General features: G+C 40.2%; 1 protein-coding gene across 1 annotated transcript in view; it reads right to left on the bottom strand.

Moving 5' to 3' along the window:
• Positions 1-10,030: 10,030 nt before the first annotated feature.
• The window catches only part of ZC2HC1A (zinc finger C2HC-type containing 1A), a 37,237-nt gene continuing 29,688 nt past the window's right edge, over positions 10,031-17,579 (bottom strand). The window contains exons 8-9 of the mRNA XM_063130871.1: positions 16,100-16,210; positions 10,031-13,534 (exon numbers count right to left, since the gene is read on the bottom strand). Coding sequence (XP_062986941.1) covers positions 13,360-13,534; positions 16,100-16,210 — 286 coding nt within the window. The 3' untranslated portion in view covers positions 10,031-13,359. The remainder of the gene's footprint in view (positions 13,535-16,099; positions 16,211-17,579) is intronic.

Below are 17,579 nucleotides of genomic sequence, written 5' to 3'. Positions count from 1 at the left end.
AGTTACTTTTTGATGATCTTAAAATGTATGTGTTTCTTTTAATAAAGAAAGGAACTGCATTGGTCAAAGAAACACATAGAAGTTAACTGAAAAATTAACAATGTTCAAACTATTTATTGCAAATGATTATTTGCCAGAAACATTTTGCAGATTTCTACAACTGATCACAGTAATATGACCATATCATTGCTTGCTAACATAATTGTGAGTTTTTTACACTGAAAAGAGAAACGTGTAAACAACTAAATTAAAATGTTGCTGCTTACATTCTAATTTATTATAGGAGAAAATATCTAATCAAGATGTTGCAGAGTGCAAGCTGTGTAACACCAGAGTAGTTTCCCGCAATTCAACTAAGGTAATGCTGCTTTTTCTGGAGTTATATGCACGCATAGTTTATGAAGCAAGCACAAGTGTGGGGCATGGTCTTCATCCTTCCTTTTGCCTAGGCTGTGCTCTATTCAATATGTCAAAAGAAATTAAGAAGAGTCATGCTGGATCAGACTGAAGACTATCTAGAGAAACTGTAGAGAAACCAATGAAGAGAGACTGAAACAACTGGGCATGTTTAGCCTGGAGAAGAGAAGATTGAGGGGAGACATGATAGCACTCTTCAAATACTTAAAAGGTTGTCACACAGAGGAAGGCCAGGATCTCTTCTCGATCATCCCAGAGTGCAGGACACGGAATAATGTTCTCAAGTTACAGGAAGCCAGATTCTGGCTGGACATCAGGAAAAACTTCCTGACTGTTAGAGCAGTATGACAATGAAACCAGATACCTAGAGAGGTTGTGGGCTCTCCCACACTAGAGGCATTCAAGAGGCAGCTGGACAACCCTCTGTCAAGTATGCTATAGGGTGGATTCCTGCATTGAGCAGGGGTTTGGACTCGATGGCCTTTTAGGGCCCCTTCCAACTCTACTATTCTATGATTCTAAGTCCAGCAGGGCTAAATTTTTGTCTAAAGGAGTTGGCTACAGTGGGGAGGGCAGTCATGAGGAACAAGTTGTGATCTGGGAAATAGCCTGGAAGCTCCAAAGACTGTTAGGCTGCAATCCCAACTGTTGTGGGACTTACTTTTCAATATCTTCACATTTTAGGGGTTGAATCTCTTGTATATTGTCTAAAGGGCCTTTCAGATGTAGGGTTCCTAGTGCTACCAGTCAAAAGGCATTGTGCAGCAATTCTGTCATTCCATCCTTAACATTATTATTTTTTTCTGTTATGAAGTATTGGGAAAACATGGGAGGGTTACTAGTGGAAGATGATTTATTTATTTATTTACTACATTTTTATACTGCCCAATAGCCGAAGCTCTCTGGGCGGTTCACAAAAATTAAAACCATAATAAAACAACCAACAGGTTAAAAGCACAAACACAAAATACAGTATAAAAAGCACAACCAGGATAAAAACCACGCAGCAAAATTTATATAAAATTAAAATACAGAGTTAAAACAGTAAAGTTTAAATTTAAGTTAAAATTAAGTGTTAAAATACTGAGAGAATAAAAAGGTCTTCAGCTGGTGACGAAAGGAGTACAGTGTAGGCGCCAGGCGGACCTCTCTGGGGAGCTCATTCCACAACCGGGGTGCCACAGCGTTGAAAGCCCTCCTCCTAGTAGCCACCCGCCTCACTTCCTTTGGCAGGGGCTCACGGAGAAGGGCCCCTGTAGATGATCTTAAGGTCCAGGTAGGTACATATGGGAGGAGGCATTCCTTCAAATAACCTGGCCCCAAACCGTTTAGGGCTTTAAATGTCAATACTAGCACTTTGAATCGGGCCCGGACTGGCAGCCAATGAAGTTGTAAAAGGACTGGCATAATGTGATCTCGCTGGCCAGTCCCTGTTAGTAAACCCCGTCCAGGATAGGGTAAACATCACCTCGCCGGACAGATGAACCACCCACTAACAGCACCTCCGTCTTGTCTGGATTGAGTCTCAGTTTGTTAGCCCTCATTCAGTCCATTACCGTGCCCAGGCACTGGTTCAGAACAGTCTCTGCCTCACCTGGGTTTGATGAAAAGGAAATGTAGAGCTGGGTATCATCCGCGTATTGATGACACCTTAGTCCACATCTCCGGATAACCTCCCCCAGCGGCTTCATGTATATGTTAAACAGCATAGGGGATAAGATAGAGCCCTGTGGAACCCCATGGCTTAGGAGCAACAGCAAAGAGCAATAATCCCCCAGCACCACCTTCTGGAATCGGCCATCCAAGTAGGAGCAGAACCACTGCAATGCAGTACCTCCAACTCCCAGCTCAGACACTCTATCCAGAAGGATACCATGGTCGATAGTATCGAAGGCCGCTGAGAGGTCTGGAGCTTTTGTAAAATTCCATGGAAGAGGCAGGGTGATTGCACAGTAAAAGTTTTATCTGGAAGCACCCTACACCTCTGGCATAGGGCCACCAATAATTTTTAAACAGAACGGAAACACGCAAAACAGACTTACGGAGACCAACATCCTTACACTGGAGTTTCCCTAGAAATGATAGAATAATTTGTTTACAAAGAAGGTTAAGTTTATCTGATGAACTATCCTGATTGTGCATTGACTATAGCAAACTGGACACTTAACACCACATCCAGATGGTTAGCCAAATATGGATTTAGGAATATTACAACTTGTTTATCAGTAACCAGAAAGATAGGCGTCTGGATTTCTGGTTATCAGATCAGTTGTTTACTAGAGCATTTTATAAACATACCAGAGAAGTGGACACTTGTTTATCCCACACTATAAATACAGATGACCCAACCTCAGATGGCGGCCAAATGTAAAGACACATCCTCCCTGACCTTCAGGTTTGCTAGACCACCGGATAGCACAACTTGTGTCTCAAGTTGTGTCCCAAGTACCTGAACTCTTCTTGAACAGTAAAGCACACTAGAAGGCATGTGCATCGGTCCACCTGGGACAGATTGTATATTCAGTACGGCACAGGGCTAATTTGATTATTGTTAACTTAAACCAGTCTGTAATCTGTGCTGAAAAGTGAAAGTATTGTAAGATCACAAAGTCCATCATTTAAATTTTTGTCTGAGTTGCTTAGGTAACCAACATTGGCCGTTAGGAGAGCTTGAACTGCCTCAAACCCTTTCTTTCTCCATGCTTAAGCATCTTGTGGGAGAGAGGGAGTTCAGGGCCCCGTCCAGGTGATTCCTCCACACAGGACTGCCTCTTCCATGGAGGACTTTTCTTTCTCTGGTCTCCGATCTATGATCTGTAACCATTAGTACAGTTCTAACAGAATGTGGGAGAATGTGGGTAGTTGTTGCCTGGATAAATAAAAGCAAAACCAGGCATGTAGAAAACAAGGTAATGTTCTTTAGGAGATATTTTGATCAAATAGGTTTTTAAGAAGGAATAGTAATAGTGCCAAAGTTTAAATGGGAGTTCTAAAAGGGAGTTGAAGTTGAATGCATATCGTTCTGTGGAGGGCTATGATCTGTGCTGAAAAAACCTCTCTACCCAGCTTCAAAATACATTGCAAATGGATAACAATTTCTTGGAAAGATGTGTATTCATACATTACATCAAGCAGATGGATGATAGTAGGAGAGAAATATCCTGACTACCCCCAGTGGAAGAAAATTGTACCCAAGATAAATACAGCTAAATTACAGCTGCAGTACATTGAAGCAGCACATGTGAAGTTTTGAATTTCCAGCAACTCAGGAAATTTGACAATGTGCCAGTTGAAACCAGATTCTAAGGAAGTAGTGTGAAAAGTGAGATGATGCACACTCACACTCACACACACACCCTGCCCCGGTAGGATTATATGTAATGAAACACAATTGAACAGATTGTTTTGACTCCTATCAGATCCTTGAAGGAAAACTGATTGGATCTCACTGGATTCAACTTGTCACAACTAATTCCAGTTTGTGCATCCTTTGTGCAAACAAGACTTGAAGGTTGGAAAAATTGGCTCGACTTCTGGTATGCGAGGTGACTGGCTATCAGAACATGCATGCAAAGGGACATTCCAGATGCTGCTGGGGTAGAGGATGAAATATTAGATTCAACTGATAATGCAGTATTGGCAAATAGATTGAACTATGCCACTGATGAGATACACTCAGTAGTGAATTTAGCCCAATTCAGAAGGCATCACTGACATTTAGACTAATGCATGAGCAGGGAATTGGGATGTGGCAGTTAGCCTGGCCCCATGTGAGTGTGAATCTCTCTAGGGTGTCGACCTTCATGTGTAGCTGCATTTATGAAGGCTTTCACACAACCTGGAACCTGTGCTGCATAGGGTTCTATGTTGTGTTAATAATGGCTTTGCATGTATGTATGAAGGCTTTGTCACTGCAGATGTTTGTGCTGCATACATAGACTCCAGGGGCAGGGCTAATTAGTGAGTCCCAGCTCCCTGCTCAGGTATTGGTCTAGACATGAGCAATCATTTCTGACTAATTAGATTTATTACATTGGAAAGAGTTATTTATTAATTTATTAAAGCATTTCTATTTCACCCTATATCACAGGAATCACAGGGTGGCGTACAGATAAAATCATACATAGAAAATAGAACAATCTAAAACAGAAACATCTAAATTTAAATGTTGGTACTTACATTCTAATTTATTATAGAATAAAACAACTGGACGAAATGCTACTGCGTCTAAGTGGAGTAATGCTACAGTTGTCGCCTGCAGTTCAGATCAGGTAATATTGATTTTGTGGAGTTAATGTAGTTGCCATGAAGTAGACATAAGCAGGGAAGGATATCACACCTGTGAGGCATGGTCTTCTTCTTTCCCTTTCCCTAGGCTATGCTCTGCCCAGAGGGTCAGCAAGGTGTGTGCGTTCCCTCCCTCTCCTGTTCTCAATCTAGACTAGCCCCACAGCATCTCAGTACTCTCCTATATGCTAGTTGACCCTAAATGCTAAAGCTAAAACATGCTGAATAATATAATTTCCATGCTACTTAAATTTCAAAAGATAAGCTATAAGCATAGTTCAGTTTCTCTAGGCACAAGTGGTTAATATGGGACTTAAATATGAGAGCTAAGGCACAGAAAAAACATTTAAAGGATTAACTGAAACCTAAAATTTCAAACTAAAAACCAAAGTATAAGGTTTTACAAGACTTAAGACTCTAAAATAATCCTAAATAGTTCTAAGTTATAAATTCAGAAATAATACTAAGTCAGGGCTGCAGCTATTATTGGACTCCGGCTCCTATCAGCTGCAGCCAGACTGGTTAAAGGTCAGATATTAGGTGCTATAGTTCACAATCTGGAAGATCACAGATTCCCCACCTCTGTTCAAATTCCTAAGTTTCAAAGAGGACTACATTTACCAAGATCCTATGGAATGAATCCAGACTTAAGTCATACCTAGAGTAGAATCATCAAAATCAGTGGGAGTTAAGTTAGTTGTGACTATTTTATCTCCTACTGATTTCATTGGAACTGCTTTAGGCATGCCCAGTCTGTATTAAACCCCTTGATTCCAAGGACTTTTACAATTTTGTTCCGATCTGAGGTGGGGAATCTGTAAAGGGTATCCAGCCGTTCACCAATCGGGTTTAGTCTGCAAGACTGTTCTGTAAAGCCCAGCACACTCCAACTCATTAAGATATGTTTCTTTGCAGGAGAGAGCCATATATTTTTTGGCACGGTGTCTTCAAAGATTATCTAGGACATGTCCTTCACAGTTAAAGCACAGCATGGAAACCGTTTCAAATCAGACAATAAAGCTGCTAAAGAAGGTATGTCTGCAAAATTGCATCATTGTTGCAGTTCGTTTTTGTACATTTACTTTTGCTTGTCCCTGCGCAACAACAAATGAGCAAAGAGCAGAAGGAGAATCAATGAATGTTAACGGCCGAAGTTGCAGATGTTTTTCGAGGCAGCCCTCAGACCACCCCATGACTTAGAGCATTTCTACACGAGACTTTTATTGCATGCTTGCGATTGGCCACTCAGGCAAGTTTGTGGATCCCTTACAAAATGCCATCAACCTCCAGGGCATTTAACCTGGTTTTTAAAAGATCTGAGATAATCTGATAAGAAACGTTAATGCGATATATTGGCTCTATGTAATTGCAGTTCTGCTATACTTCAGTGCTATTTAGTGGCAGTATAATGAAACATGTAGAACTTGCAGACCAAGAAGTCCTGGGGAAAAAGCCTGTGTCAGCCAATCTTAATCCCGCAAAGAATCTGGAAGCAGAAGCCCTAGTAAATTATGGGAGAAGTTGGCTGGTGTAGAAAAGCCCTTAGTATCAGAAATGATACTATGTTGATTGGCGAACCTATAGTCCTCCAGATATTTTTGGACTTTCCTCAGCTAAATTCAAAGCCTCATGGTCCATGCAGAGTGCTTACATGTTTGGCATATGTGTTTTAACATTGTACATTAAAATAGACACAGGTTAGAGCAAGTTAGCACATACACATCAGGGATACACCAGGCAGTATCCAATGAAAGTCCTAGATAGATTAGGCCCATTGGGCCTAATGGGTCTACTCTGTGTAGGCATACCATTGGATACTGCCCACTGCATTTCGTTGTGGGGGTGGGTGGGGTGAGAAGGCATTTGTTATATCTGACTGCTTAGTACAACGGAATGACTGTCAAGCAAAGAAAGCAGTCTGATTCATTTTATGAACTGATCAATGAAAAAGGGGGCTAGAGATATCTTCTCTTTTGTCCAACCCAACCCGTTTCCATTTATCTGTAGATACATTATATACTTCTGATAGGTTAGACACTGGTTTTCTTGACTCAAAACAACATTGCAGTTGTTTTCTTAGTGTAACAACTTGGTGTAGACTTGCCAGTTTAACCCCCACCCCACCCCATTTATTAAAACACATTAGATTGTCTTTAATTTTTTTTTTTTTTTGCTATTTCAGTTATTTAAAAATACATCTGGTGTATACTTACAAAATCTCCAGCTTACAAGCTTGACACATTGTCACAAATCTGGAGTGTATGCAGCTTAATAACTTTTTTTTTTTTAATGTAGAACGGTAATGCCACCACCGCTCAAAGTGGAAGATGTTGTCATGGCATAAAGAACTGCAGAAAGTTGGATCCTATAAGTTGCATAAAGAATATAGTTTCAGACTTCAGGTCATGTTGGATACAGTTTATCAATTGAGTTTTTGAAAGATCACTACAGTTGTGAAACTTTATGGACGACGTCATGCACAATGGTTGTTTTAGAGCACATCATTTTTCTACATAAAACTATGCATTGCAAGTATCTCCTCTCTGCTTATGCAAATATTCTGTGCCAAAGCCCTGAGAAGACTGTTGTAATTTTGTTCCTCAGAGGGGGACATGGAGGGGAAAGTTGGAAGAATATAAGCTGGACTCTAAGCATCTCAAGAGGGCTCTCAACTCCAGTGGAAGCATTGAGCATACAAATGGAACTGTAATGTGCACTTCGTCAGTCCCTTGAATCTGTATTTGCCATAAACATTGTTTTCTCTGATATTCCAAAGAACACAACTTACAAAATCTTCGTGTTTTTATTAATGCATACATGAGGATTCTAAAACATTTTTTTTAAAAAAGAAGGGTTTCCTGGAGAAGTTTTACAAATACTGTTCCTAATGGATTTGAAAAGTTCTTTAGTTTAACAGTAGGCTGGCAGTTTGGAGAACGATACCAAAAAGGCAGTGCAGGTGAGAGCCAGGAGTGAGGATTGCGAATACAGGGAGAGCGTTTGTCATATGGAGTCAAGAGAGATTCTTACAGAAATACTCAGGAATTGCTCAAATTTGGGGTTAACTTCTTGGATGCAAGCTTTGTAATGCATAAAGCCATGTAACTTAAAATATTAAAAAAATATTTTTATAAAATGTTATTGGCACTGTACAGCTAGCATGTTTACTTAATTCAACAAATGCTTTTATAGTTGGCTGTAAGTTTTGCAATTTTATACAAGTATGATTATTTAGTATTGAAGTATCCATAATGGTGTATATATAATTTTGGGTATTTAACAGTTAACTTTGTTCTGGTTAGCTATAGGAGAATATTAGAGGCTGAGCAAAATTGCCTGGCAGAAGGCAAAAAATGCTATTTGATAGTTGAAAATGTAATGCTGAAAGTATAACTAAGATCTCATTCTCAGGGATTAAACTAAGAAAATTTGGGGTCCATTTACAATGCTAACAAAATATTACTATAAAAATGTATAGCCATTACATATAAATGCCTTCTTGTTTCTAAGAAGTTGATTCAATAACTATTAAAGCTTTTATACTCTTCCTTCAGCCTAAATACTAATACCTTTCAAAGTTCCAACTATTCTGATTTACCCACTAGTTCGCACAATAAAATTAATCCTCAATCTGTGCCTCTTGTAGGACCATTTATGCAGTTTCACCCTCAAACAAGCCGTGCTGCCCACGTTCAGATGATATGATAAGCTATGCCCAGACGGATAATTAGGGAAATGACATCTGGCATGTGTCACCAATTAAAACAAGCTATCATGGCTTGTTTGATCATGCAAACTAGCCACTGATTCAAACCAGAGATCTGTATTAGTCCAATTCTACAGCAGCTCCATAGATCTGCCTTTATTGGCTTTAGTGTTTCTAGCCACAACTGATAGCATAGCTTTAAAGCCCTTACAAGATTAGAGATTGAATACTTAAAGGATGGTCTTCTCCCATATGACCCCACCCAAAATATAAGGTCTGCTTCAGATTCTACATTCTCTCACTTTAACAGACCAGGCTGGGGGGACTAAGAAGAGTATTTTCATTATTATTATTATTATTATTTATTTATATAGCACCATCGATGTACATGGTGCTGTACAGATAACACAGTAAATAGCAAGACCCTGCCGCATAGGCTTACAATCTAATAAAGTTGTAGTAAACAATAAGAAGGGAAGGAGAATGCAAACAGGCACAGGGAAGTGTAAACAGGCACCGGGAAGGGTGAAGCTAACAGTATAGAGTCAGAACAAACTCAAAGTTTAAAAGCTTATTATTGAATATCTACTCCCCAGGCAAATTTGGGAGGCACTAACAGAGCCTTGGGGCTGGCTGGGGATGAAGTGACTTGTAGTCCAATATATCTGGACAGTGCCAGCTTGGGGAAGGTTGCACTAGTGCTCACTGTTTAGGCAACAGGTTAAAATTTCTTTACTCTTCAAACATTTTAACAGGCAATGGGTGGCTGATTTTCTTGGATTTATTCTTAATGTTAAGTGATTTTAGGCTGCTTCCCTTATTGGTGCTGCTGCTTTAAATTGTGTTCATTGCTGATTTATTGTGTTTGATCAACTTTAGTTTAGAAACAATTTTGGATATTTAATATGAAACCAGTACCTACATATTTTAAATAAAACTTACATAAAACTTTGAAAGTTTGTTGAGTTGTCACCTAAATAGTCTTACCCGTAGCTACACCAGTTAATGACCACAGATTACTACTATGCTTTAGTTATTTCTATTGCACAGAGATTCCTAGTCCCAAATTATTCAGCATCATCTTGTTTTGTAGCAGAATGTATGCTAGCATTTGGTTAAGACAAGACAACCATGTTTTTCACAATTTCATGGCTTTTTCCTTACAAGATGATAAACGAACAGTGTTCTCATTTCTAGTTATGGGGAAACCTTAAAATATCTCCCAAACTGAGCCTGCTTAATCATTAAAGTTCAAGTCAGCCTATAATATATAAAACACACACATTATTCAATTAAATGTAATTCTAAATGAAGCAGACTGAGAACTCAGTCCCTATTAAAAGCTTAAGCTTACCCCTCCACCAAAATGGATGGATGTTCTCAACACATCGCAGGGTTAAGCTTTGGTCAGTCTCCAAGATAATGAAGTTCAGGGCACAAACATGCTTAGGCTGAATCTTTCAATACTTCCAAAAGTCGCAAGGGATACTTTCCCATTACATTTGCCTCGTCAGGATTCAGTTAGATTGCCGGCATCTAGTCCTAGCACTCTACCTAGGCACTGTATGAGATTGCAGGGCCGGAGGACTGATATACTGGGTACATAGCTACTGCCTGGAACATCAGCTACAAGAACCACTCTGCAGCATTAAGACGTAATAGAATTTCTGTATGCAATATTTGCTTTATTCTTAACAAAGGACTAGATAACATACAAGAAGCATTTACAGACTGCTTTTGCATTTAAATTGAACATTTAAGAAAACCTAAAGGTCGTCTGAGCAAACAGAAAGCTCACATAACTGTTTAGTGGAAATTTAGATCTTGCTAGTTAAAAAGGACCATATATTGAAGGTATCAAGGCAGATGCTGTATGAAATCTGTATTGTTATGCAGGTATAATAAAGCCACTGTAGAAACACATGAAAACATTTAAATAACAAACATGTGGGATCTTTGGTGAATGAACATGCATATGAAGTCTCATTCAAATAGCTGACACCCAAAACAAACCAGAAAACGTGTAATCTCAGCAAAACTAAGCAGGAGCTGCAGAGCATTCAGAACTTTCTAGTATAAGCCCCCAAATACCAGTCTTTCTTCCATAAAATGCCAAAGATCCAGTGGAATATAAATTATTAGCTTTTCAGATGCAAAGACTGATCTCTCTGCCACTCTATCAGTAGGGAAATATAAGGACAAAGAGATTAATCTTTGCAGCTAAAAGTAACATGAAGTAACCCTGAGTGAAATCTTAAATATACTGAGCTCATGTCTCTGTGAGGGTCATTATTTACATGGGAAATAATAATCTGACAGGTTTAGTGTTATAAAATACAAATTTGATAAAAATGACTATGTGAATGACATTTTCCTTATTAAACATGTAAAACCCATTGATTATTTGAATTGCACACTGAACCTTGTTGCCAAATAGGAATAAAGTTGATTTATTAGTTTTTCTGGGAAATGAAAACTCAAAACGAATGTTTTGAGAGATGTTTTCCCCTTAGTATTCTGAGGATTGCATGAGGGTTCTAGAAGCCTACTTCTTAAGTTTCTATAGCTGACTCCTAACAGCACAATGTGCAGCCATACCACATCTGCACACACAGGAAAGGGCTGTTGCCTTTCTCACCCTCTTTTGGATGCAGTCCATTGTAGACATAAAAGTCTCCTCTCCATAGGGTCCCCCAAACTTCAGCAGTGGCTTTTCAAGGAGCTCAAAGGGCTGCAGTCGAAAACTAGGACCCTGAAAATCTCTAGCCACAGCATTGAACATTGTGCCCTGCTCATCTTATAAAATGGCTCTCAACAGTGTTACAAAAAGGTAGAAGCTCTGCAAGTGCTCAAAACAGAAAATGAAACAAAAAAAACCTAGAAAAGAAGCATTACAGCATCCTTAATTGATTGTGACTAATTTACACAGTAACAACTATTATTTAAAAACAGCGTGCTCTGTTGTGAAACAATACGTTATTTATTGATTCAGAGACAAAATCTTCCATTAACTTCAATCAAATTCATTATAAGTGGTTAGGATCTTTTGGTGATAGCCTTTTAGATTTCTATCACGGATAAGCTCATATAAAACAATCACTCTAAATAAGATCTTAAAGTGTGACTTCAAAATCTGAATCAACTTCACATAATAACCTTTCTAGTTTGGGATGATCATACACACCGTAGAGCCTTCAAGAAGCAATGTGATTTGTTGGGTCCATTAACAAAACATCCATATTTTAAAAGTGCAACTGCTTAAAGAACTTAATTAACATCTACCCTCCCAGCAAAATTCAAATTTAAGCACAATATCATAATGGATAGAATACAAGTCTGGTAATTTGGGTTGTACCTAAAAATTTCATAATGAAGACATAAAATATATCTGGACTGAATACGTAAGGAGTAGAAGATATGTGCAAGCCCCAACAGAATTCTATACATGTTGATCTCTTGCTTCCAGTATTGGTGGTTCTGTTACATACAGTTACTATAAATACATCCATTACATACTATACAATGGCAGAATATCAGCCTTCTTGCTAGAATTAAAATTGGGTCACAGCACGAAATTGGGGCACATGAAGCCTAAGATCCACAAGTACAATTCCACACCAATGACCTCATTAATTCTAATTGTCTAGGAGCGGCACTTTGCCATTATCAAGAAAGTACTAGAAAAAAGAAGCAGGGAAGAGGACTTGATCAACCAAACATATTCCCAGTTGCCATTAGACACATTGAGTAAGCTTTAAAAAGAATGAAAAAGTTTAAAATTAGATTACCAATCATGCAGGGTAAGGCCAAATGCTGCAAAATGCCCCGCCAATAGCTTAAACTGTTACTATTCTTGGGAATTACAATGGCTTAGAAATAGCAGTTGGAATTTATTTTTTATCAAAACTAATTTTGGGAAAGGCACAATTAAATATTACTGGATTCATCTCCATAGGGAAAAATAATTTCTGTGAAAATGTAAACTATTACTAACAGAAGTAACTTAATACTGATGTGAGTTAAGAGCTTCAGTGGGCCATTCTACTCCTGTTGAAACTATTTCTTTTTGCTTTGGCCTCAAAAGCCACCAAAAACACTGTAAAGACAAAAAAAACCATTATTTACTTTTCATATTCTGAAGCTCATTTGTTCTAAAAATATAGTAATTTTTTTTAAAGGACTTCTATTGCTATTGTTCTTGTAAGAAGCAGAGACCTTGTAAGACCCACAGAGCTCTCTATAAGGGGGGCAAAGGGAGATAATTTAGTCCACACTGAACAATCATAATTATGTTTATGACTTGGAGGCGAACAGAACTAGTTAGGATCCTAACAGCTTAATTAAATTCTATTTGAAGAAGGATATGTGAAAAATGGCAAGGAGAAATCTTATACCACACATGAGGAAAGCATCTGTACACAAGTCTTGGAACAGACCCAGAAAAAAATGAAGATCAATCTGAATTGAACCTACTTAAATTGTTAATAAGTTTTATGTGGAGCTACTCAGCAAATTACTTGCTGACTTATAAGAGCATCAGCCAATATTCTGTATGTATATGAATTCTTTGTTAGAACACTTGGTTTAGACCAAATGACTCATGGGTGAATGACAAGAGAACTATCTATAGATATAATACATAGTAGGGTTACAAAAAAACCACAAAACAATCCTACTTCTTGAAGTGTAATATTTTGCTCCATTAGAGATATTTTCAACAGTGTCTCAAGAATACCTTCTTGAATGGCACAGTTTTTAGGTACCTTATCATTTATATACAGTATATTTATATATCTATATAAATTACTTTGCAACCAAAAAGAATTGCTCTTAGAAAACTACTATGGTGTTTTAGCACAAGTTCTGATGGGAAGTTAATAGCACAGATTTCCATGCAGCCGTAGTGGATGAAGAGCTGGCTATATTTCATTCTGCTTCATAGAAGGTGTTCACAAAACCATTCTTCGGACTCCACATTCACAGCAGAATTTTGCAGATTCCACTGGGTATTTCGCGCCACATTCGTAACAGAATTTTGGTAACTGCGCAGGTGAATTTCCCTCACTGCTTTTTGAACTTCCTCCATTGACAGAAGATGAGCAGTCTCCACTTTCGTATCCAGTTCTTCACCAAGCATTAAAAATTCAAAATGAAGATTGTAACAATTGTTAGCTAAATAAATATTAATAGTTTATACGTGGTTTGCAAAGTATTCATTCTAAAAGCTTTTCAATAATAAATCATTCTAAATATGTGGGCTTTTTACAAAAAAAAACCCCAAAGGACTTCATAATCTTAATTGTAATTTGATTAAACTAATGCTCCATGCCAGCAATGGAGAACACCAAAACAATGGACTAAACTGGACCACCCCTTATGAATTATCATCTGTTCCCCTCAGAAAAGGTAAAGCCAAATTAACAGGCACCACCCAAAGTCAAACACAGGGCTTTGCTAGACCTGCCGGGATAAGCCGGCAGGGAGGCAAGGCGACGACGTCCTGACGTTAGCGCGCGCCGCCCCGGCTTCCAGATGCAGGATGCGCAGGGACATCGGGATCCCTGCAGCGTCCGCCATTTTTTTTTTAAAGTTTAAAGGGGCCACGTGCGGCCTGAAGACTCCGGACCAGGTAAGTCCGGTTTTTTAAAAAACTAAGCCCCCCCAAGACATCCCCCCAGCCCCCCTGACCTCCCCATCCCTGATGCCTGTGCCATCTGCCCTCCCTGTCCCCGGCCTTGCCCGGGCGGCAGTGCCCGCCGCTTCCCCGGGCGTCGGCGCACCCCCTCCACGCTGGGCATTGCCCGGGCAGCGGCGCCCGCCGCTCTCTCTCTCACCTGCCCTTTCCCCTTGCCATACCCGATGCCTGCTCTCCCCCCTCCTGCCGGGTCCGGCCTTCCCCCCCCCCCGCCCAGATGGACACAGCGCCGCTGTGCCCAGTCCGCGGCTTTTTGCGGCTACTCACGAGTAAGCGAGTAGCCGCAAAAAGCCACGGAAGTCTCTAGACGTCCTGCAGCTCCGGCCTCAGGCCGGGACTGGGGAAAAGGCGCGCCATAAGCGACTTCGCTTATGGCGCGTTAGAGGAGGCTTCAGTGCAGCCTGGGGCCGGATTCCCCTGTGCGTCATGTGGACGCACAGCAGGGAAACCGGCTCTCAAGGCGCGCTAAGGCCTCGTCTAGCAAGGCCCACAGTCAAATCTAAGGGCCAAACAAGACATGGAATCCAAGTTCTGTGAGTAGGAGGATCTCCCACACTTTTTAGTTGTTGTTAGTCAACAGTGCCATCGGGCTACTCTGAAGATCAGGAAAGTGATGCTCAATGAACATGTTTAATCCTTTCTAGCCATGCCCTTTCCCCTGATGCAAAAACCTCCCCCTAAAGTTGGTATTAGCTTTGTGGGACAAGGGAAAAATAAGCAGAGATGCTGCTCTCATCTGCCTTATCCCTAAAGCTACTAGCCAAGCTTTTTTGTATGGAAACAGTCCCATAGAAGCTAACCCATTTATAATATTATCTGTGTTTCCACTTCTCAGTCTTTCTTCATCTCCTTTCACTGCAAAGACATTGGTTTAGTCCAGCCTTTCCCAACCTGGTACCCTCCAGATGTTTTGGACTACAACTCCCAGGACACCTGACCATCGACCATGGTGGCTGGGGGTGCTGCGAATTGAAGTCCAAAACTTCTGGATGTCATCAGGTTGAGAAAGGTTGGTTTATGCTCTTTTTCTATACTTCTGGTTTATCTCTTTCTCAGCTTTTCCCTCTTTCCTCCATTCTAAACTCTGTTGCACATTTGGGATTTGTTTTCCATCTGGCTTTGCCCTTGTTTTTTCTTTGTTGCACTCCCTCACTGACCATTATGTTCTCACTGAGTTCAGATTAAGCGATTATATCTTTTGTTAAGCATTTCTTCATTTATGCCTCCCTCTCTTCTTTATTGCTCTATTTTCCCCTTGATTAAGCTTGGGTTGCTATTTCTATTCCACACCTCTGTCCTCTCTCTCACTGCCCATTTTCTATGAAACTCATTGCTCTCCAACATCCTTGCAAATGTTTAAACATAGTTTGAAAAAGCATCTCTTCTTCTGTTCCTCTCCCCTCCTTTCCTTCTGTGTCATCCCCCATTTCCTCATTCTCATTGACTTTTAAATTGTAAGCTTGTGGGCCAGGTCTGTGCCTTTAAAATATAATCACGTTGGGGAGTACACATGTTGACACAAGTGCTATCTTAAATCACGTTGTGCTAGCATTAGAGACTGTAGCCCAGTGCCAGGATTCCCTGGAAAACCCATTGCGCTAGCTAACGCTATTGCCCTAGAGGTCCCTTACGGTACAGCGATGTAATTTATGTTAGCGCTCATACCAACTTGGATACTGCCCTTTATAATTAATACATATTTATTATTGTTCTTCCATGGTGCAGATTCACAAATCTTTAAGGGACGATGAGTGTTCAAGCGGCTAGTATTCCTGTTAGGATCCCATCCCAAAGTCCAGTTTCCCTTGCTCCACAGCTGTTACCTGCAACATCATCCGCCAACACGAAGCCACTAGACTAGAATGCCCATTTATTTCTGAGTTATTTCCACCCTATCCATCCCTTCACGAAACAAGCATCCAGGTATTTGCAAGCCATCCTACGCCTCTAAAATCACAATTTTCTTTTACAAGATAGCAAAAGTAATGAATTACCTATTTGAGTAGCTTTCAGTACCATAGGCTTTTCTTTTGTTTGCTATCATACCCATGCCAGCATTTCGAGTCATATTAGTAGGTGCTACTGTCCGCGATTTCAGGGACCCTCTAAAAGATATTAAGAGATGTTAGACAGAATTCAAAAACAGACAAAAGCTGAGGGTACAATCCACTCTCAACACACAACATGGGTCTCCTGCAAATACAGCCATCTCCATTGAGGAGGGCTGCCAGTGGGGTTGTTGATTGGAGGTAGCAGTCCCTTCTGTGCTCAGCTGTGCAAAGAAGACAGTAGGATACGGTGTATGTGTGTGTGTGCAGGGTGAGGGGACAACAACACTGGACTGTCCCCTTATGTTGCTACAGAATAACACATTCCGAACCTTCTCCCGCTCTGCACTGGATGGCTGGACATCTCCGAGTTCAGGGGCTTCCAATCACTGACGGCACAATTGATAGGGTTGCACCCTTAATTTCCCTTTCAATTTCCCTTTACCAATCACTTCATTTAAAAGAGAAGGTTCCTCTTTTAAAATCAACCTAGATGAACAGTTTGAAGAGTTCCACCTCCACCTCAGTGCAATGCACCAAAGGGACTATTTTTCATTCACATCTACAACAGCTGTGCCCTGTGCAATGTACAAATTCCTAAACTATCTGCCATGCACAAGAATGTAGTGATATGCCACTGCACTGTCTGGAAAAGCACACCAATTAGTTCCACCAACAACGTCTTTGGGTACTGGGGTGGGAGTGGAACTCTTCACACTGTCGAGCCAGTGTGGTGTAGTGGCTAAAGTGTCAGGCTGGGAGTCAGGAGATCCGGGTTCTAGTCCCCACTTGGCCATGGAAACACACTGGGTGACTTTGAGCCAGTCACAGACTCTCAGCCCAACCTACCTCACAGGGTTGGATGAGCTCTTCAACTGCCAAATTCTGAAGGCTTCTCCATTCACTTCAATGGGGAGAAAGCAATTCCAAGCATTCATCTCCATGTTCAAAGCAGAGCTTCCCTTCCACAGAAGTAAACAAGGAAGCCCTTGAACATAAAAGCTCTACTGTAGGTACTTGGAGCTGCTGGACCAGTCTATTAAAAGGTTAAATTTTCTGGTCAGGTAACTACAAACACTAATCTTTCTTCCTTAGGAGAATATTGTTCTAGTTTTCACATAAATAAAATTTTCTCAAGGGTGTTTATTTAAATCAATTCTAGGTTTAGTCTGTCCGGCTGTACAAATATAAACAGCTTTACTTTAGTTTTAATTTCCCCCGTTAGAAGAAAAGGAGTTAAAAATGGCAAGAGAGAAATGGAAAAGCAAATAAGATGTAACATTTATTTATTTATTTATATTTATTTATTTATTACATTTCTATACCGCCCAATAGCCAGAGCTCTCTGGGCGGTTCACAACATATTGGGGTGGGGGGTGGGGAGAGAAGCTAAGCTACCCCATCCCCAGGAAGCACTATATTAGCA

The sequence above is a fragment of the Elgaria multicarinata genome, chromosome 7 (genome assembly GCF_023053635.1).
Source record: "Elgaria multicarinata webbii isolate HBS135686 ecotype San Diego chromosome 7, rElgMul1.1.pri, whole genome shotgun sequence".
NCBI lineage: Eukaryota > Metazoa > Chordata > Lepidosauria > Squamata > Anguidae > Elgaria > Elgaria multicarinata.
This window is presented reverse-complemented; position numbering and strand designations above follow the sequence as displayed.